This window comes from Peromyscus maniculatus, chromosome 12 (assembly GCF_049852395.1).
Source record: "Peromyscus maniculatus bairdii isolate BWxNUB_F1_BW_parent chromosome 12, HU_Pman_BW_mat_3.1, whole genome shotgun sequence".
NCBI lineage: Eukaryota > Metazoa > Chordata > Mammalia > Rodentia > Cricetidae > Peromyscus > Peromyscus maniculatus.
This window is the reverse complement of record NC_134863.1, coordinates 12,219,801-12,242,300: the sequence shown is the minus strand read 5'-3', so window position 1 is coordinate 12,242,300 and position 22,500 is coordinate 12,219,801. Positions and strand designations below refer to the sequence as shown.

At 47.7% G+C, this 22,500-nt stretch overlaps 1 protein-coding gene across 4 annotated transcripts in view; it reads left to right on the top strand.

The window, feature by feature from the left end:
• Positions 1-22,500, top strand: part of LOC143268088 (insulin-like growth factor 2 mRNA-binding protein 2) — a 78,105-nt gene that overhangs the window by 44,131 nt on the left and 11,474 nt on the right. For 2 of the 4 annotated variants that reach the window (XM_076548605.1, XM_076548603.1), the window contains exons 4-11: positions 3,507-3,570; positions 5,743-6,015; positions 7,628-7,762; positions 11,091-11,213; positions 12,307-12,442; positions 14,757-14,885; positions 20,760-20,828; positions 22,346-22,462. In XM_076548605.1, the coding sequence (XP_076404720.1) occupies positions 3,507-3,570; positions 5,743-6,015; positions 7,628-7,762; positions 11,091-11,213; positions 12,307-12,442; positions 14,757-14,885; positions 20,760-20,828; positions 22,346-22,462 (1,046 nt within the window). The remainder of the gene's footprint in view (positions 1-3,506; positions 3,571-5,742; positions 6,016-7,627; positions 7,763-11,090; positions 11,214-12,306; positions 12,443-14,756; positions 14,886-20,759; positions 20,829-22,345; positions 22,463-22,500) is intronic. The other 2 variants (XM_076548604.1, XM_076548606.1) reach the window with 1 other exon arrangement.

The following is a 22,500-nucleotide window of genomic DNA, read 5'->3' as shown; positions in this document are numbered from 1 at the left end:
TAGAGGCCTGCCTGCCTCTGCCTCCGAGTGCTGGGATTGGAGGTGTGGCCACCTCACCCAGCATTCAGACTTCTTAACACCTGCAGTGAGCATAAGCTCTGAATAAACATAGTTCGGATGGGGCAAGCTTAATTCATCTGAGAATAGTTAACACTGCTGTTACTTAACTAACTCCAGCTCACTAGGAGGTGAGGACACAACCTAACATCTGTTTACTATGAGGTAGATTTTCCCTGCCAGGAGTCTTGAGACACTTATGAAAATGTAGGTTCCTAGGGTTCACCACAAACCTGCGGAGACTTGGGGTGTGTTGCCGGATTTTAAGGGCTCCCTTGCGGGGAGAGATCAAGAAGGCACAGCATCAACGACACAGACACTGGGAGTCAGTTGAAGTCAAACAGCAAACTCATTTATTCAATAACGGGGAAGGCCTTATATACCTTCCTCCCAGCACCCATGCTGTGTCCCAGCCTGGTGGCATTGCATGGTCATCCCTCATTGGCTGGTCATGATCAGGAACTCGGACAGCACCTGTTGCTAGGCCCTCAGGCAGACTCCAGGTTGGCTCATAAGGAAGTACGTTATGTCCCATGCCTTGGCAACTAGTTTGAGCCCATTTCCTCAACCATTCCTACTTCAGGGGTGGAGGGAGTGGCTCATGGTTGAATCAAGAATCTGAGTGGTTTTGTGTGCACTCAGATCTGAGGCCCCCATCACAGGAACAGCACTGCATATGCCCAGGAAACACTTCCTTCTCTCCTGCTACTCGCTTTTATTGGCTAGGGACTGAAGCACTGATTTTTAAGGGGAACCAAAAGGACACCTGAAGCTGATGTCCAAGACTCTGTAGTGGTCTTGGAAAGGTGGATCCCAGGACACTGACAATGAAGACGCCGAAGTATGGTAAAGGTGGCGTTTACATTGGCCCTGATCGCCCCCTGCCTGTGAACCCGTGGACAGTCGCTCAGCCTCACCAACTGAACCGCACCGATTCCGTCTCCACTTACGTGAAATAAGTGTGATTTCTACCCTTCCTATAGCGTCCAATGGTCACATCACTCAGCGGAAACCTGTTGATGTATTTTGTAGACAAGCGTAAAGGATCACAAAGTCCTTAGGGAAAGATCATATAGAATCCCATTTCTTACAGATGGTCCAGTCTGTCAGTGTACTAAGCATACTCATTTTGAAGCAGCAATGATGTGGGTATGCTCCCCTCCACGATTATTAAGAACATTTCTCATAACTGCTTGCCCATGCTCAGAGTTGAAAGAAAAGCACTCAGAAGGAAAAATGCTTTCTATGAATTCTGTTCTCAAGTTTTCACTTCCTTGTCATTGAAAGGAAGACATTCTAGTAGTAGCAGGTGGGAACTTGGAAAGAAAAAAAGTTGCAAAAACAAAGTGCTGGTCTGGGTGTGGTGGCCCATACCTGGAATCCCAGATTTGGAGAGAGGGAGACAGATTAGCAGCTATAACCATGAAATCGATTCAGGATGGTGCTACCTGAGAAGATGTTCAAGGGCCCTGGGGCAGCAGGCTGCCCTTCGGCACCTGAGCACTGGAGACTGCCCAACTTCCAGCACCTTGAGGCACAGAGCAAGCCGCCGAGCTGCTCATTTGTCGTGTTTCTTGATCCAGTAGAGTCTGTCAGTAAAGTCTTAGGAACATGGCTTTCATGAGCAATGAAGTAAATTATTTAAATGGAGCTCAGCTTCCTCTAGAATTAAGGACCACATGACTTGCAGAAGACATATCTTTGAAGGGCAGAGACTATTAGTGAAAAGCGAGAGCAAAATCTCAGGATCCGGGATTCCTAGAGGATGCCTTTTCTGGGAGTCTGCATCTGCAGCCTTCTCTGTCGGTCTAGAAAGTTGCAGACTGGAAGCCTCTGACTTAGCACTGACACTGAGTGAGGACGGTGATACACCCCCGCTTGCTCTGTGGGCATCTGTGAGTAAGAACCATTAGGAGCAGCCTGAGTGCACCAGGGCAGAGGCCAGGGCCGGGATCGGTGCTGATGATGTGTCAATCATTGTGCTGATAGCTACTGCTGACTGCACCTCCTTCCTACCTGTCCCCCAGCATCCCCCCACCAAGTCTGAAGCTGCTTTGAAATTACTGGGCAAAATATGTTTTTATCTTAGAGTCTTTAATGTTTGGGGGATGCCAGATTCCTTTGAGAATCTCAGAGTCACATTTTTTTTTACATTTTAATAATGTTACAACGGGGATGGTCCTAGAACTCCTGAAGCTTAAGAAGGAGTATTGCTACTTTGAAAGGGAGCTTTATTGTGACTTTCCAGAATTTTTTTTTTTTTTACTGCTGTTGACTTTAAATTCCACAACGTCTTGTTTTGAATAGAGGATCTAATTTAGTCATTCTTGGTTTTTGTGTAAACATTTATGTTTTCTGGGTTAAAGCAAGCTTCATCAATCATGCCCTTTGAATGAATAGTGTGTGTGTGTGTGTGTGTGTGTGTGTATGTGTGTGTGTGTGTGTGTGTCTGTCTGTGTGTCTGTCTGTGTGTCTGTCTGTCTGCATGTCTGTGTCTGTTTAGAGATAGGGACTTGCTGTATAACCCAGACTTCCTGTCCTGCCTCAGTCTCCTGTTGTTATCATGGATGGGTGGATTGATGGATGGATGGATGGATGGATGGATGGAAACACACACACACACACACACACACACACAACACACACTCACACACACACACACACACACACTCACACACACACTGCATGCCACAGATATATATGGTTGACTTTCCTTACTATTATTGTATGTATATATATGGTGGATATTGTAACTAGAAGGCTCAGGCCCAGCCATTTCTGGGAGTCAGAGTCTACAGGCTGCAGATAGGAAACTTTTAACAGTCTCTGTGTTTTAAATTAACAATGAAATGTAATTCAGAATACAGAGTCCAACGGTGTCTGCAGTCGAGGTGACTTAGCGGCACTTCAGCATGACAGGCCTGGGGACAACATGTTCCCAAACACCCCATGGTGAAGCAACTCATGACCTGTTTGCTTTTGTGCCCATATTGAAAGTGAAAATACATAACTATACAGAGATAGTTCACTTACTCAGAAGTACTTATAAAGTAAGTAAAATTCCGGCTGGAGAGATGGCTCAGTGGTTAAGGGCACTGGTTGTCCTGCCAGATGGTCCTGATTCAATTCCCAGCAACCACATGGTGGCTCACAACCATTCGCAATGAGATCTGGCGCCCTCTTCTGGCCTGCAGGCGTACATGCAGGCAGAACACTGTATACTTAATAAATAAATAAATCTTTAAAAAAAATAAGGGAAATTCAGGGCACCGTTTTATAGGTGCAACTGATTACAGAGTGTGGTATACGTTTGACTTACAGATTCTATAATGATAGTAAACAGAGGTGCACATGACTCTGGTTAAGGGTTTTCCCCTGAAGTTAGCCTTCCCCGGGCTGGAGGGGGATAGCTCTTTTTAAATGATGATGCGATTTTCATTTCTCCCCAGTCAATACAGATACTGAAACTGCTGTTGTCAACGTCACCTATGCCACCAGAGAGGAAGCAAAGATGTAAGTGGGTCTGGGTTTGCCTCCTTGCAGGGGTGTTCGGGCTTGTCTCTGGTTTCCTTTGAGTCCTGCTCCTGGAAACCCTTCCAGAGAAGACAGGTGCCAGCCAGTCCACATCCTCTTGGACATGCCGGGACAGCTCCAGGGTATCCATGTCTCTGCAACCCCAGGGAGCTCGTACCGGGCTGTTGGGTGATCATCCAGGGGACTCCGTGTTGAACAGTGTTGAACTTGGCATCAGCAGGAAGGGAAGGATACCAGCGTTATGATACTGCACCCATGGGCTCACTTTGACGAGCTTCCTGGGGCCTCTTTACCTGGAGCATGCTCGTTCTCCACAAGGAATGTGCACAGCCGTCTGTCCACACTCACTGAATGGAGACGAAAACAGTAGTTTTTAATGTGTATGATATTTTAAAAAGGATTCACCTCAGCGACAACAGCAGGCTTAATTGTCTGGGAATATTCCACCCATGTGCCGGACTGGGACTCTCTACTCTTATTCCGTTCATTACTCTGTTGCTTCAATAATGATTAGAGTTTACTCTAAAAGTTTTTTAAACAATAACAAAAAACAAGATTTTTTTTTTTTTTTAAATCTTTTGGGCTTGAGGTGGGGGGATTATAGCCATGTTCTGCCGTGCCTAGCTAAGAAGTTTCTGTTGGTAGGAGGTCCTTGAAGTGCCTCATAGGCCGGTGAACTTAGAAGTGTAGCAGGTAGTCGTACTTCCTGGCTGTGTGTAGCCCAGGCTATACCCATTCCAAGGTAATTACCTCACTGCTGTTGCAGTTCTCAGCACGTGTGGAGACATAGTGTACCCATTTTCCTACCGACAGGCTCAGGAAGGTAAATAATTGGTCATTGCTAAACGTACGGGCTCATCTGCTGTGAAGCTTGGCCAGGCCATGCCACCTCTGCCCATCCTAGCCATTGCCCAGTGCCACTTGGCTGGATCTACACGTTACCCGCTTGCCTTCATTGAATTCAGAAGGTTCTATTTTGGAATGAATTCGCAAACCCTCAGTGTTACCCCAGCAGGATGGCTGCGGAAACATGTAAAGGCATTCTCCCACTTCATGTACAGTTTTGGAAACACAGAGGTAGATCTTGTTGTTTGTTTGTTTTTTGTTTTTGTTTTTCGAGACAGAGTTTCTCTTGTGTAGCTTTGCGCCTTTCCTGGAACTCACTTGGTAGCCCAGGCTGGCCTCGAACTCACAGAGATCCTCCTGCCTCTGCCTCCCGAGTGCTGGGATTAAAGGCATGTTCCACCACCGCCCGGCGATTTTGTTGTTTATAATGGTTATTTGTAGATAATCTGTAATCTTGAGGACTGAGGACATAGACACACCCTATCTGCTAGAGAATAGTGAATACTGAGACGTTACCAGCCGGACACTGGCAGTCTGGTCTCTAGGCGTTTGCCCCTGAGGAAGAGCTGTAACTTCAGAGGTACCCATGGTAACGTGATTTTTCAAGAGACTGGGCCTAATGTCCAAGCTTAGGGAGGCTCAGTAGCAAAGGTTACAGCGAACCGGGAGAAGGCTGACCTCGTTTACAGTTGTGTCCAGTGGAGAAGGCTGACCTCGTTTACAGTTGTGTCCAGTGGAGAAGGCTGACCTCGTTTACAGTTGTGTCCAGTGGGGTGGGCAATGGATTCTATAAAAATATGTGATGATGGAAAATGTTTAGCGTGTTAACTGAGTTTTAAGGACCAGAAATAGAATATCCATTTTTAATACGTTTTAGTAAACAATGCGTAATAAGGACAAGGAACTATCCATTCTATAGCTTCCCTCATTTGTGTTGATGGGTTTCTGAATTTCTCGAATATATTTAAATTTGTGATATGATTAAGATAATCATGAAGACGTGTTACGATTAGAAAGCAATTCTCTTGGACCCCTACTTAGAGTTTTTGGTGAGAGGAGTTTAGTCTCGGGTGGGGATGGGGATGGGGATGCAAACCGCAGAATTGTGCCTTAGTCACCTAGACCTAGATGCGGAAAGATCGTCCCCTGAGACTCCAGGGGTGAGAAGGGATTTGTCTCTGCATCCTTGATGCTTGGCACAGGCACCACATAAGTGGCTAGTGAGCGAAGCGAGTCAGCCCTCCCTCCAGACGCCCAGTCTTTCCTGTACTCTCCGCTAAGCCTCCCTACCCCGCTGTGTTTCAGAGCCATTGAGAAGCTGAGTGGGCATCAGTTTGAGAACTACTCCTTCAAGATTTCCTACATCCCCGATGAAGAGGTGAGCTCTCCTCCGCCCCCTCAGCGAGTCCAGCGTGGGGACCACTCCTCCCGGGAACAAGGCCACAGCCCCGGGAGCTCTTCTCAGGCCAGACAGATTGATTTCCCGCTGCGGATCCTGGTCCCCACCCAGTTTGTTGGTGCCATCATCGGAAAGGAGGGCTTGACCATCAAGAACATCACTAAACAGACCCAGTCCCGGTACGTGCCGCCAGGGCTTCCTTTGCTTCCTTCTGAGGGGTCGCCTGCATCCTGTCTCCGCCATGCTCGGAGCACTTGTTGCTATAGTGGAAGGCTTTTTCATATGGAGCAGCTCTTGTCCCGATAGACTGGCTAGACTCACCTCTGGTGGGGGCTGTGGTGAGTGGTCATGCTGTTGACGTAATCATCATTCCCTGAAAGGCTGAGTCCGTGAAGAGAAGACTGAGGACCTCCAGGAAGGATGGTCCCTTTTGCTGGCGTTCTGTGAGCAGATCTGGTTCCACAGTGGCTGAGAGGAGCCCTGGTCATAGGATGCTCTGGTGTGAGCTCTTACCTTCTACTGAGTCAGCCTTGGGTTAGCCATTCTTTAGACCATCTAGGTTGTCTTCTGTAGAAGCTGTGGGTCACTGCTACATCGAACAAGAAAGTATCTGGCTTTGTGTCTGGCTTTCTGTGTAAGAAGACTGAACTGGAGGTAGCAGCCAGTGGGCAAAATGATTTGTACAATTGTTGATTTTTATATGACCGTTAAGACCACAGCACACTGTAATGAAAACGTAGGACTTGAAAACAGTGACATGTGTTCAGATTTTTAGGAACTAGTTCATCTCTTTGAGTAACAGTTGCTTCTGTGAAAAAGGAAGCCACTGTGTTTTACCAGGATCGTTATGAGAATGCACACAATTGGGCAGATCAAATGAACTGACGTTGCAAAGCACCAGATTGCAAATACTCTTACCTGAGCTGGTGTGTCTTACTCCAGTCATTGAGTGAGTGTCCTGTAACCTGCAGAGGACCCCCCCCCCCCCGACACTGATGGGTAAGACCCAGTGTGCATATTCCCTGGAGGGAAATGCTGAAGTAAGAAGTTGTAGTCTAGCTGGGTGTGGTGGCGCACGCCTTTAATCTCAGCATTATAAAGTAATTTTTATGTCTCTGTTCTGATTGCAAAAATTGTGTAAGGTGGCTTACGTTTCAGCGAAGCGACATTAGTTCTCGAAGTGTGGGTCCCAGTTTGAGAAAGAGGTTGAAGACTGGGTTCTTTCTAACAGTGAAGTGGAAAGGGCTGCCATCAGTTACGAGACTCTGAAAGTGGACAGAGCCTGGAGGAAGGCAGACTGCCAACAGAAAGGAAACCAGAACCTTAGGAAGGCACAGAGGCAGACCTTTGTCCCTCTGTCTCTCTGTCCCTCTGCCCACGCTCCGATACACAAAGCTTGCTTGAATTTGGTGTTGGAATTCGGATTCACATATGGCAGAGGTCAGCACTGCTCTGTTAGGCTGCTCCCCTCTCATGTTGCTCTTCACTTCTCGAGACATTTGAAGGCTGCACAAAATACTTCATTAGCCAAGCTGGCTTTAGTAGCAGGTTGTCTGGGTGCCTTGGTCCTGCAACACTCCTGCCAGAACGGCCCCCTTCTGACCGGAGCTGCGGGGGGCTTACATTTGGTCCAAGCCCCCTTGCACACCAGCCCCTCGGAGAGCAACCTGAGCTGCAAGTGTGCTGATAGCATTTCCGCTCTCCTCACTGTGTTGGCCGGGGCTGTGCTTTCTTGCGTCCAAGGCCCTGTTGGACATTGCTGTGCTATGGCTCCTGATTCTTTCCCTATAGGGTAGACATCCACAGAAAGGAGAACTCTGGGGCTGCAGAGAAGCCTGTCACCATCCATGCCACCCCAGAAGGGACATCTGAAGCGTGCCGCATGATTCTTGAAATTATGCAGAAAGAGGCTGATGAGACCAAACTGTAAGTTCGTGCAGTGCTGTAAGATTAAGAAATATGTTAAAAAGCTCCGAGAGAACACAGCACACAGAATCACCTGTCTAGGATGAATGGGGCTCACAGAGGCCAGGCAGCCTGTAGGGTCTGACCCAGGTCCTCTGCGTGTGTGTTATGACTAAGTAGCTTGGTGTTTTTGTAGGATTCCTAACAGTGGGAGTGGGGGCAGTCCCTGACTCTTCTGCCTACTTATGGACTCTCTTCCTCCTCCTGGGTTGCCTTGTCCAGCCGTGATAGTATATGCATGGTTTTATAGTAGCATATTATGCTGTGTTTTGTTGGTGTCCCTGGGAGGCCTGCTCTTTTCTGAGGGAAGATGGGGGTGGGTGGTGGGTGGGGTGGGGGCGTGGGGAATCTGGAGGAGAGGGGGGAAGAAGGGGAGGGAGAAGAAACGGTTGTTGGGATATAATATGTGAGAGAAGAAAGAAAAAAAATGTTAAAATGCTCTTAAGTGTGTTATTCAATAAAGGTAGAGAGGATCATGTTTGTATTACTCAGGGTTCTCTAGAGGAACAGAACTGATAGAATGAATTTACATATGTATATATACATATATTCATACACATGAACATTATATATAAATAGAATGTGTATGTAATGTATACACTATATACAACTAGAATATATGTTATATATATACACATACAAGACCTCCACATATATGAATTTATGTTCATATAAATGTATATGTTCATATATGTGTATATGTGTCTATATATATTTGTGTGTGTATATCTCTATCTATATATCTCTATATCTATATCTATCTATCTATATATATATATATATATATATATATATATATAGAGAGAGAGAGAGAGAGAGAGAGATGGGGAGAAAGGGAATTTATTAGAGTGGGCTACAGGCTGTGACCTATGTGGTCTAGCTAGTCCAGCAATGGCTGTCCACTAACAAGAAATCCAAGAGTCCAGCGCTTGTTTGGTCCATGAGGCTGCATGTCTCAGATGGTCTTCAGTAGATGGGATCCCAAAGAGGTCCACTCTGATGCCAGTGAAGGAATGGACTGGCCAGCAAAAGCAGGAGCTTCCTTCTTCAAGTCCTTTCTGCAGGCTGTCTGCAGAAGGTGTGGCCCAGATTAAAGGTGGATCTTCCCACTTCATATAATTAAGAAAAGTAGCTGGGTGGTGGTGATGCACACCTTTGACCCCAACACTCCAGAGGCAGGGGCAGGCGTCTCTGAGTTCAAGGCCGTTCTAGTCTAGAGAGAGTTCCAGGACAACCAGGGCCACACTGAGAAACCCTGTTTCAAAAAAAAAGAAAGAAAAAGAAAAATCCTTCACAAGTGTACCCAGCAGCTTTGGTTTTACTTAAATTTATCTGTAGTTTTAAAAAAGATTGTCAGTCTTCAAAATCTGTGGGCAGTGGTGGCAGCTTGATAGAGAAACGTCGAATATCAAACTCATTTGGCAAATAATAGCAGATGTGATGTGCGAAACCAGGACTAAAGCGTTCTAAAAAGAGCAACGTTACAGATCTGTTATCCCATCTCACCTAACAGTTATCAAGTATTTACTTTACTTGCAACTGTTTGAAGTCCCCTAAATGTCATGGCTTTAATTTGAGGGAACCCTTCTTTGATCTAAATTGAGGCTTTTACAAATAACACCCCCCTTGGTTCTTTTGATTAGTTGTACGCCACTTATAAAACGGCCGCAAGATGGGTGTGCGGATGGGGATTTTAAGATGTCGGATAGAACCACGATAGAGTTTGAATGTCTGAGTTTTTCTGAGCAGCTGCCCTGGGCCGAGCACTGAGCTTCGTGTAGAAGCTACAGCTATGAGCTTCATGAGTAAACACGGCGGTGAGAAATCAGCCTGGTGACTGCACACGAGACTCATCCAAGACTCGGGGACGCAGGGAGTGACTCGAGGGTCCCGGGAGGACAGGACCAGAGGGGGCGAGGACAAGGCACATGATACACGATAAGACACTAAGCTCCCTTTAATTTGCCACGTGTGCTGGATGTGGCTGTATGCACTGGGGATGGGCAGGGAGCAAGGCAGACAGGCTCCTCTGCCCTCTGAGGGGTGCATCCTGGGACAGCCCCTAACCGTATTGTTGATTTGGGTGCCTTGAAATGATGTGCCTCTCAGACGCTTCCGTTCTCAATCAGTAGAAAATACAAGTGGCTTAAGTAGTGAGAAACGTATTGTCAAATAACACAGAGCCCTAAGTTAGAAAAGCTCCGAGGTCGCTGGAACCTTGGACTCAAAGATCTGGGATGTTTGCTTTGCTTTCCTTACAGTATCGCAGGCCTTGTATCACCACAGGAAGATATCCCAGACTTGAAAGGAAGGCTGTCACGTTGTGTGCCTTTTTAAATGTTTCTGACTTCCTAGTCTCATCTCGCTGTTCTCACCAATTGGATTACTTAGACCAATGGTTCTCAACCTGTCGGTCACAGCCTCCTGGGGTCAAACACCCATTCACAGTCTCATGTCAGGTGTCCTCTATAACCAGATATTCATGACAGTAACAAAATTAGTTATAGGGTAGCAACAAAAATAATTTTATGGGGGCCTAGAGAGATGGCTCAGCGGTTAAGAGCACTGACTGCTCTTCCAGAGGTCATGAGTTCAACTCCCAGCAACTCACAGCCATCTGTAATGAGGTCTGATGCCCTCTTCTGTAATGCAGGCAAAACACTCATACAACTACACAGAGAAACCCTGTCTCGAAAAGCCAAAAAAAAAAAAAAAGAAAGAAAAGAAAAGAATATAATGGTGGTTGGGGGTCACCACAACATGAAGAACTGCATTAAAGGTCCGCAGCATTAGGAAGGTTGAGAACCGCTACCTTTAATACTTGCTATGAGTGGGTCACATGGATCTGTCTTCCTGTGACTGGTTTATCTCAGCCCTCAAGTTCCTCCACACTGTAGCACATAAAATGTCCACCCCCTAATCTGGATTATATTGCTGTGCCTTGACTGCTTCTTGATGATATTGCTGTGAATGTCGGTTTGCAAGTAGTCATGATTTTGATTTTTTTGATAAATACCCAGAAGTGGGATTGCTGGATTCTATGGGACTCTATTTTTTAGTGTAGTTCCCACTGGCCTGCCTCTGGACGCACTCGCTGCCACCTGGCTACTAGTGAGTAGAAACTGGAAGTAGAGTTACCACCGTGTGGCTCATTTCAGTCAGGATTTATTAGCTGAGGTTGGGAAAGAACCTTAAAAAATGGGTTTCCATTCGTAAGAAGTGAAGATAATGACACCTGGAGATAACACAGCGTCTGTTCTAAGTGGTGAATCTACTTTCTCTTTTTTAGAGCTGAGGAGGTGCCTCTGAAAATCTTGGCCCACAATGGCTTGGTTGGAAGACTGATTGGCAAAGAAGGCAGAAATTTGAAGAAAATTGAACATGACACAGGGACCAAGATCACCATCTCATCGTAAGCTCCCCCTTCAGACTACTTATGTTCATGAGCGACTGATTGAGCCTTCCTAGCCTCTACTTTTCTCCAGAGGGGAAATGCTCAGCCGTGCCATACTCTGAGCAGCAGGAAGCAGGTCCATAGGGTTGGCTCTATAGCCCACCAGAGCACTGACCAGCAAGAGGCGGCCCTGGGCTCCATCCCCAGCACCATGAAATTGTTAAGATAAAAAAAAAAAAAATCCGGTCAGTTCTGCGGCACAAGCTTGTAATCCAGGCTCTTGGGAGAAGAGGCAGCTGAAGCAAAAGTCCAAGGCTAGCCTTGGCTGCACAGTGAACTCAAGGAGAGCTTTAGTGAGACCTTTCTCAAAATACAAAGTAAGACTTGGGGCTAGGAATATAGCTCAGAGGTAGAAGGCTTTCCTTGTAGTCAGAATTTTCTGTCCCACCAGCCAGCTCCCAAATAACCTCACAGAAACTTGTTAATTATGAAAGCTTGACCGGTAGCTTAGGCTTGTTTCTAACTAGTTTTTATAACTTAAATTAACCCATATCTTTTTTTTTTTTTTAAAAAAAAAAAACAACATTTATTTATTTATTAAGTATACAGTGTTCTGTCTGCATGTGTGACTCAGGCCAGAAGAGGGCACCACATCTCATTACAGATGGTTGTGAGCCACCATGTGGTTGCTGGGAATTGAACTCGGGACCTCTGGAAGAACAGCCAGTGCTCTTAACTTCTGAGCCATCTCTCCAGTCTTAACCCATATCTTTTAATCTATATTTTTTTACTTTTTCTACTTCCTCTCCATCTGGCTGGTGACTCCTCTCTTCTTCCCAGCATCCTATGTGCCTGAAAATATTGCCTAACTATTGGCCATTCAGCTTTTTAGTAAACATCAGAATAACATATCTTCACAGTGTACAAAAAGATTATTCTACAACATTTCCTAGCATTCGTGAAGCCAAGGTTCATAGTACTAGTCACTAGTAAGACTTGCGACTAGATAGCAGGATTCTATGCTACAGTGTTAGGAAAAAAAATCAAGTCTTTACCAGCATGTGTTTGTGGTCTGGAATTTTATTCTTCCTGTCTTTTCCTCATTGGCCAGCTTGCAGGATTTGAGCATCTATAACCCTGAGAGAACCATCACGGTGAAGGGCGCCATTGATGCATGCGCCAATGCTGAGATAGAGATCATGAAGAAGCTGCGAGAGGCCTTCGAAAACGATATGCTGGCCGTTAATGTAAGTGCCCAGCCCTTCCTTCGCTTGGCCCTCCGACAGCTAAGGCAGGACCCGAGCTCTGTAAGGATAGCTGTCCTTCAGCTGAGGAGGAAGGGCCTTAGGGCAGATGGGAAGAGCGTCCGACTTCCTAGGATTAAAGATGTCTTTAATCTGGTAAACACAGATGAGCATGAGCCAGTAAAATCATACCTTCCAGACCGCAAAGTGGGGTGATGCTCATGATCACATATATTGGAACAGGAAGGTTTCAAAGCTGGGCTACACACACACACACACAAACACACACACACACACACACACAGTAATGTGGGTCAACAGGGCTGGATGCTGTGATATGAGAATAAAAATTACGGGTCCAGGAAAGTGGGTTCCCCTGTTTTCTAAACTTTGTGTAATATTGTGTCCTCTCTTTCTTTAAAATCCCAAGTATATACTTTAGCCAGGCCTGGTGACACACACCTTTAATCTCAGAACTGGAGAGACAGAGGCAGGTAGATGTCTGTAAGTTCGAGGCCAGCGTGGTCTACATAATGAGTTCTAAGCCAGCTGGGGGTGCATAGTGAAACCCTATCTCCTTTATATATTTAAAAGACTGGGCTGGAGGTTTACCTCTGTGGTAATATGTGTGTAGCATAGGTAAGGCCTGGAGTTAATTATTCAGGGTTAAAACAGATGGCGTCATAGGGTAGAGAGACCATGTCTAGTCTGGGCTGTTTGGGGGGAAAGTCTATCTGAAGCAGGCATTTCTGAGTGGCTGGTGGGAGGAAGGCAGGGGCTAACTCCTGATTGGCATCTCTTGCTTGCTGGTTGGCGCTTGTAGTTGGCCTAGTAAATGCTGTCACCCACTTGAGCGCTCTCTAGCACATTCTTCCTGTTCCTTAATTCTCGCCTTATTAATTGTTTAAAATTGTTTCCCCGTCAGCAAAGTCCAGGCTCATCTCAGAAGAGTGAAATCTTTCATTTTTCACTATCATCTTCTGAGACTGGAAAGGGTCCTCTGACCAGCCGTCATGGGCCACAGTTCAGCCCCCACAGTTATCAACCTCACTGACCTCTAGGCTCCATTGGACCCTTCCTCTTCTTCCCATGCCCCACACTCACATCTCACAGAGGAGTAAACACTGACCTGGCGGCGATCTGTGTTGCCGCCCCGCCTCCCTCAGCAACGCTGCACGGTTCTTCCCCAGGTCAGCGTCCCATCCCCCACCTCTGGAACCCCCCCCCCCATGACTGCCTACCACACAGTAATTGTGGGCCAGGATGGGCAGAGGCAGAGCATCCTGAGTGAGCAGCGTGGTGGCATTTTCTTCTGGCCGTCTCATTCTCCTGGGGACTCTGTCTTTGCTAAACATCTCTGTCCGTGAACACCTGGATGTGCTCAGAAGGGGTGTAGGTGCCCTACACATCACCATTTCAGCACATGTCCCTTAGACACCTGTGCCAAGTCCATGCTCTCTCTGTGAGAGAAATCACACAATCACCAGCTCTTAACATACAGCGTGAGGTGATGGTGAAGGATCCAGGCTTGCTGTTCTCCATTTTTACAAAAAGGGACATTTTTCTAGAGTGACTTGACCCACAGAGAAGGATTGAGGCAGGCTGGGCACAGGCCAGCACAGGGACTGCATTTCTCTGCCTCCAGCCCTGGTGAGGATGCTAGGTAGAAATGTGAAATAAGGAAGGAGATCTTGAAGGTTCTGACCCGTCCTTGGGTGGCTAGAAAAGACTGGTGTTTGTTCTCATCCAGCAAATGTTAATATGGAGTACTGTGTGTCAGATATTGAATACAGCTCTAAATAACATGGCCACTGACCCCGGGAAGTGAGGCAGAAGTGAGCCACTGAGCCCGTGATTCTGTCTTGTATCTTTGAGGGAATAGGAGCGTTAGGAGAGCCTAGAAAAGGCCATGTCAACTGGGAGGGGGTCGGGGAGACACCTGGACAGGGGAGCAGGAAGGACCAATGATAGGGCACCGGAGTCCAGAGGTGAAAGGGCGCAGGGTGTGGAGGGAGCAGGAATGGTGGGTAGCAGCCGGGGCTCAGCAGGAAAGCAGCTGGTGAAGGCGTGGCTGACCACAGTCAGATGCGTAGCTACACCCAAGGGGGACGGGGAAGCTTTGAGGGAATGTCAGAGTTAGGTTGAGAGGGTGAGGTTTGTTGTCCACGCCCAGTACAAGGTGAGGAAGTCCAGGTACCGGGGCGGGACAGACAGGGAAACACTGGTGCTGTGCAGACAGGAGGTGGGGAGTGGCCACGGCCGGCCTGGCCTCTCTGGGCTTCTCTCCCTCATCTTTTTTCTTCGTTTCTGTCCCCAGCAACAAGCCAATCTAATCCCAGGGTTGAACCTCAGTGCACTTGGCATCTTTTCAACAGGACTGTCCGTGCTTCCTCCACCAGCAGGGCCCCGTGGGGTCCCCCCCAGTGCCCCCTACCACCCCTTCGCTGTAAGTAGCTCGGTGTCCTGAGGCTCCCCCAGGCTGGGCTCCTCCAGGCAGCTCAGCTACTCGGCCATGTTGAGTAAGGGCAAAAGTGGTTATTTGCATTCTGTCTCCGTGGGTGATTATTATTCGAGTGAAAGCTTTTCCAGTGGGAGATTGACACCGATCCAAGCTCTGAACGTGTGCTCTCAAACATGGTAAGTGTCCTGCCACAGAGAACAAGAGCCGCTCGCTTCCCGATGCATTCACTCGAGGTCCGTTTTATAAAAATAAAAGTTGTTGGTCTGGCAGTGGTGGTGCACACCTTTAATCCCAGCCCTCGGCAGGCAGAGAGGCAGTTCAAGGCCAGCCTGGTCTACAGAGCAAGTTCCGGGACAGCCAGAACTACACAGAGAAACCCCGTGGCTGTTTCAGACAACATTCATGAGTGTCCCTTGTTTAATACATATGACACCTGGATTATTCTTGAGTAGATACACATTCCCACCTTTGTCCATAATTCAGACATACTTTATTGAAAGGAAGTTTTAAAAGGAAAAGGCCCCAGTGTCTGAGTCTAAACAGCACACTGCCTGATATTTAGTAGGTTATCAGTCAGTGTGGTTTGACTCATAACTCTCAGAAGAAACGTGAATGGTATGTTTCCCGCTTGTTGCCCTCATTCACAATCATCATTCAGGATTAGTACATGACCAAGTGGGGCCTGAAGACACCGGACACCAGACACGGGACAGCTGCCCTCCCCCGCTTTTTCTTCTCTAAACACATGGCTTGTTTTGTGTATAAACTGTCTCAGTGGGGAGAATCAGGTGGGTGAGCCAGTTCTGTTCTGCAATCTGGTGTAGTGGGCGTGGCTAGTGGCTCCTAGGGAGGGCCCCCTTGCGTTCACTCAAAACCGGCACGAATTGGCACCAGGCCCAGCACCTTCCATCCGGCAGAAGCTTTTCTGAGGTGTTGGGAGTCACCGCATACCATCTCTTCGGTTCTGTCCAATTTCCCTTAAAGGAAAGGAAGGAGCCACCACTGGGCTGTGTAATGGAGGGGTCGTGGCAGACACACACGGGGGCGGCGGATGGGGAGTTCACATCCTTTACCTTTGCTGTGAGACTTAATCTCCGAGTAAGTGCCATTAGAAGCCACCGAAGACGGCTCACTTCCTGGGACGGGCTGAATAAGGAGCCTTAGAGTCTGTCTGAAAGCTAAAGCCCCTGATAACTGGAATTACAGTAGGAAATGATGTATGCAATTTAACCGTCACAGCATTCTCTTAGACCAAATTGGTGCTGGATTTTTAAGCATAAAGATAATGTTTTCTTAATCCTTGAATGGTGGCTCCTGCCTCTAATCGTAGCACCTGAGAGCCTGAGGGGGTAGGATTCCAGAGGTTTCAGGCAGTCTGGGCTACGTAGGTAGACCCTGTCTCAAGAAAATGAAACAAATAAATAAAAACTGAATATGTGATTTTTTTTTGGGGGGGGGCGCGTGGCCTTTAATGCCATGCTAAGGAAAAAGCCTCTTCATTCAAGACTGTAAAAATGTTTTCCTTACACTAATTTTTAGTTGCTGGTTTTGCTGGGGGTTGTTCATAACTATTTTACAGGGGATTTATCTTGATCTAACTTTATTATTTTTCCAAGTGAAGAGCCAGTTTCCCAAAGTAATTTATTGAGTTATCTGCTGTTTTATCAGTCAACTGGAAATCCAGCTCTGCCTTTGTTTTGCTTGTGATTCTTTGAGACAGGGTCTCAGGTAGCCCAAGCTGGTCTCACTAACTGTGGCTTCGAGCCGCTGATCTCCTGTCCCACCCCACCCCCGCAAGGGTGAATGCACCACCTTGCCCAGTTCCAGCTGTCCCCCAGCCTACCTCATCGAATTCCTGCACCTCATCCCATTCCGTTCAACTGTGTCTACACGGGAGTCACTACACTTTTATACTGTCTGGCGGTTTCAGCAGAAAGCTGGCTTGTGTTTTTGTGGTTTTTTTCCCACAAAGAATGGACTGGAAAGCTGGCGGCTTTTACTATTTGACAAAATGAAAGAAAATATACTGAGTTTTGTTGTTGTTGTTGCTTTTAGATAGGATAAATTCTACTCATGAAACATCTTGATCTGGCAACTTTTGTTTAGAAAAAGATGACTTTTTTTCCATTTCTTTTCAAAGTTTTTGGCCTTTTTGGTTAGTTTGTAATTTCTATGAAGTGTCCATTTCAGTTGTTGGGTTGAGAGTCGGTGGAGGGATGCTTGCCTGTCACATGCAGGGCCCTGGGTTTGCTCTCCAGCGTGAGGGGAGAATCCATTTTGTCTCTATTTTAGAAACAACAACACCATGAGGCTGTGCATAACAGATTGTTTCCATTTTTTAATATCTGACCTTGTGGTCATTTGCTTCTTAATTCCTAATAGTGTATGTGTATATATATATAAATCTCTCTCCCGCCCATGATGCCTCGTGGCAGATGGCAAGGGGGGCGGCTCTCCCATGCTCACAACTCCGGGGCTGGCTCACCCACGCCCCTGCCAACGGGACTGGTGCGGCCTGAGCTCTTAACCACTCTTCAGTGAGGTCAGGTAGAGCCTCGGGAGAACATTATCAACAAACCTCCCCATGGTCTCATTAATATATCCTCTCGAGTTAACTTAAATACATGAAAGTACAATGAAATCTCATTGGGCATGTATAAAGAATCAGTGTTGGGGGTGGGGTGGGGTGGGGTAGGAGAGGTGGCTCAGTGGTTAAGAGCACTGGCTGCTCTTCCAAAGGACCTAGGTTCAATCCCCAGCACCCTCACGGCAGCTCACAACCGTCTGTAACTCCAGTTCCAGGGGATCTGACACCCTTACACTAATGCACATAAAATAAAATTGAGAGGGGGGGGAGGGCAGCGAGGCCAGTCAACAGACACAGTGATCAAGTTCTGAAAGAAAGCAAGATCCCAGAGAATGCAGGAGACAGCCACAATGAGCAGGAAACCCTTATCACCTGTAGATTTAACAAAAGTCCCTAGCAGGAGACTGGGCCCAATTGGTAAGTACTTGTGAAAGGCAAAGAAGCCCAGGGCCTGGTGCCTGCAGGAGCCAGGTGTGAGGCCCAGGGCTGGGTGCTGGGCACCGCAGGAGCCAGGTGTGTGGAGTCACGTGTCACCAGAGCACAGAGGGGTGAGGCAGCAAAGCAGAGGTTCATCCTCGGCTACACAGGGAGTTTGAGGCTAGCCCGGAATACAGGGAACTGTCACCATCAAATACATAAGCCAGTAGAAAATGGAAAAGTGAAAGTCTGCAACTCTTATTAAGAAAATTAGAGCGAGCCACGCAGTGGTGGCACACGCCTTTAATTCCCACACTTGGGAGGCAGAGGCAGATGAATTTCTGTGAGTTCGAGGCCAGCCTGGTCTACAGAGTGAGTTTCAGGTCAGGCAGGGCTACAAAGAGAAATCCTGTCTTGATAAAACCATTTAAAAAAAAAGAATATGCCCGGCAGTGGTGGCACACACCTTTAATCCCAGCACTCGGGAGGCAGAGCCAGGCGGATCTCTGTGAGTTTGAGGCCAGCCTGGTCTACAGAGTGAGATCCAGAAATAGCGTAGTTACACAGAGAAACCCTGTCTCAAGAAACCAATATATATATATATATATCACCAGAGGAAACAATTTATCACTTTCTATTGGATACCGTCACCGCCACCTTAGCAAGGGGAGATGGGAAGAGAAAGGACACAGACACCGACTTCATTGTAGATAAATACTCATTCGTACTTGAAACAGTCCACACTCTTTGGCTCACAGATGTTCTTGAGGTCAGTCCACATCTGGACCAGGTCTACAAGGCATGATCTCAACCCCCTGCCTTCTCCTTATGCCCTTCCAAATGCCTTTGTATTTGCCATGCTAGCCTTCTGTCTAAATTTCAAAGAGGCCAACCTATCCTGGCCTGACCTAGGAACCCCGCTGCTCCACATACTTTTTGCCGAGGGCCATGTGTGATCTTGGGCTTGGAGTCTCCAGGCCCAGCCGGAGGGGCTGCTCGTTCATTCCGTCTTTGTGGTCAATGTCTGAAGACTTCTCTGAAGTTCTTTTCTGCATTTGTCTCCCACATAGACCATAAGTCCTTTGTGTCCCTGTCTCCTAAAATAAGGTCTCCCACATGGGTGCTCAAAAGCTTGTGAGTGAGTGAGTGGATGGTCAAACACAATCTGATATAGGCATTTGAGTCTGTGGGTGGACTCAGAAAGCTTTGAAAAAATGGTCCACTTTGTAAAAGAGCTAGAGATTCACACTCGATTAGGTCCGAGTCTCAGCTAGAAATGACTTCCTGGTTGCTGAGAAAGAATTCTGTCCTTCTAGCAATCCTGTGGCTCTGACTTATGGATAAAAGGAGTCTGTCCTCATCACCCTTTTATAGCTTATTTAAAAATCTCTTCGTTGTCCCAGGATGGTTCTGATTTGGGCCGTGTTCATGTTAGGACCCTGAGGACTTGGAATACAAGCTGTGCTCTAGATCTGTTCTTGGCCTTGCATTGGTGTTAGAATCACAATTTACAGGAATCACTTTTGCTATGAGAACTGAAGGAATAATGCTTCTGGCCAGAGGCAGGCAGAGGCCCTATCTCCCTTGGTTTAGAGCCTTGAGCGAAAAAGCTACAGGAATCATCTCCCCTGTGCCTACTAGCCGCACCCCAGAACAGGAGCCTGCACAGATAAAGGACCTGGAGTCCCTGTGCTTCCCAGAGAGTTTTCAAAAAGATGCAGCTTCCTCTTGGCCCACCTTCAAAACGCGAGGCTTTCCTGGGATCCCAGTCTGGTGATGCCCTCTTGTGGGCAGAGACATCACTGCAGTCTCTTCAGTTCAACCAGAGCAAGAGCCCTGATGCTGCCCACAGCTGTGGCCCTTCCCTAGAACCTGGGAAGCACTCATCTTTTCTTTCCGAGCTCAAAAGAACAGTTGGTTTTGTTGGTAAGAAATCACAAGTGGATCTTGATCTGGAGCTGAGTCTAGCTGGAGGTGCAGACGGTGGAAGACACACACATCACCCTGAAATGTGTTCGGGGCCTCAGCTGTCCTCGGGCTCCAAGCTTCACCCACATGGCCCTCTGTCGGGCAGGGCTGCGTGCCTTGGTGCTCCGCACCTGCCACCGTCTTGCTGGGGGTAACAGTGATAGCACTGTTTACATGACCTTATGTAAAACATAATTAACACAGCTTTGCTCACTTAGTAAGTGTCCTACCCAGAAGACTATGAACTCGGGTATGTTATCACTATGCGGGTTAAGAACTTATAAGTAGATGTAGAATATCATTGTCCCTGCTATACTGCAGGTATTCAATTAAAAAGTAGCTACTGCTTCAACTGTGATTTTTTCATAGCCAGCTCTGCGTCGTGAGTCCACATCTGCCCTCCTGATTCTCCTCTCCACATCTGCACACGATGTCTTTGTCTGTCTGCTCCCTCTCTCTTACTGACACTCTCAGTTTCTCCACACTGAGCTTCTGTCCCTCTGGGAATCTCTGATGCAGCTAACTGCTCCGTCCTCCCAAGATCACATTTGCTTGTTCTGAATAACTCTTGGCTTTTGTCCCCAGGATTCTCTGTGCTTGTAATGCACAACTTGTCGTTCCCCCATGGAACAGGAGCCACGAGCCCTGTCCTCACTGAAAGGCGGGTCTGAGCAGTGGGACTGGGCTGAATGCCTAGAGAGCAAGGCTCATCTTAGAAGCTGCGGCCGGCCAGGGGCCTGATGCAGCCAGGTGACACCTTGTCAAGGGTTCAGGGATTAGAGACACAAAGGCACAAGTTTGTGGATGGGATGGTGGTGTTGGTTACAGAGCACATGCGCCGCCTGGAAACGGACACCTGACTCACTGAACGTCTCATTAATATGCAGACCCACTCCGGATACTTCTCCAGTCTGTACCCTCATCACCATTTCGGCCCATTCCCGCATCATCACTCCGTAAGTGCCCCTCAAACCTGCCCCGGCCACCATCCTTCCTGCTCCACAGCTGCCCCACATGGCCCCGGTGAACAGGCCAGTGACTGGTTACAGTGTGACTGGTCACTGTGGCTCTAGGCTGTCCCAGAAGGATATGGCTCAGAGTGTAAGCACCAAGCCACCCTGCTTCTCACTCAGTGTTGGGGAGCCTCCTCGACTGTGTGGCCTCTTAGATGACCCTGGGAGTGGGAGGTGAAAGGATTGAGTTTGTGGTCAGCCTGGGCTGTGTAGTGAGTTTCCTGCCAGCCTAAGCTACACACAGGGTAAAATCCTTCCTTAAAGAACCAAAGACTTAGAGCTGTGGCTCAGTCATTAAGGGTGCACACTGCTCTTCAGGGGACTGGAGATGCCAGCACCCACATCAGGTGATTCACGGTCATGTGTAACTCCAGGGGATCCAGTGTCTCTAGCTCTTGTAGGCACCTGCACTTACGTATACACACACACACACACACACACACACACACACACACACACACACACACTTTTTAAAATATATTAAAAACACAAAGAAAACCAGTTAACAAATATTAATAAGCTAAAGAAAAGTTTCCAGTAGGCAAGGGATGTGGCGCAGTTGGCACAGTACTTGCCATACAAACCTGCAGACCTGGGTTCAAATCCTCAGCACCCACATAAAAGTCAGGTGTGGTGGTGCTCCTAGTGCTGAGGAAGTAGTGATGGGACCCCTGGATCTCACTGGCCAGGTCCCATAAGATTCTCGGTGTCAAAGCTAAGGGAGGGAGTGAGTGAGGAAGACGGCAGCATCGACCTCGGGCCTCCAACGTGTATGTGCGTGTGCCCATGAACGTGTGCATAGGCACACACCACACCACACCACACCTTTTTTTTTCTTGTCGGTGTTCTTTAATCAAAGTCTGACCCTGAAGACACAGCACTCCCACAAGAACCATTGGCAGCCTGACCTTAGAGCTGCTGTCTTTCCTCGGGGGTTTCCAGGTACAAGTGGCTTGCCCATCCCTGGGTACTCGCCATGGGGCCTGGGCACAGCAGGAGGAGCCGCCTTGTGAAATGGTATTTCTAGTTATGGAGGGACTGGACAGCTGTCCCTCTGTCCGTGGGCAGGTGTGTTTGGCTGGCCAGGCCAACTTTCAGAAAGTGTCTCCTCCCACCATGGGTTCCAGGGATCAGACCATCAGGCTTGTGTGACAAGCACTTTTTAATCCACTGAACCACCACAACCATTGTGGTCTCGGATGAAGGCACAGGAAACATACATATCAAATCTGTGCATGTCAGAGAACCCAGGCTGCCTGTGCCCAGCAAAGGACCCAGAGGGGATTGTAGGCTCATGCAAGCCCGCTTGGGTTCATGTAGAGAGCACCAGGTCACACAAAGATCCACCATGCCATTTTGGCCATCTCCCTGGGTAGTGAGGCCTTCCCATACTCTTACGGTACTTGGCTGGGCTGTGAGGTGCCCAGTGAGCCTGACAGTATGCACGTGTTCTTTTCTAGTACCCAGAGCAGGAGACTGTGAATCTCTTCATCCCAACCCAGGCTGTGGGTGCTATCATCGGGAAAAAGGGGGTGCACATCAAACAGCTGGCTCGATTTGCTGGTGCCTCTATCAAGGTAAGATCATTGCTGCCAGCTGCCTGTCCTCTTGGTCT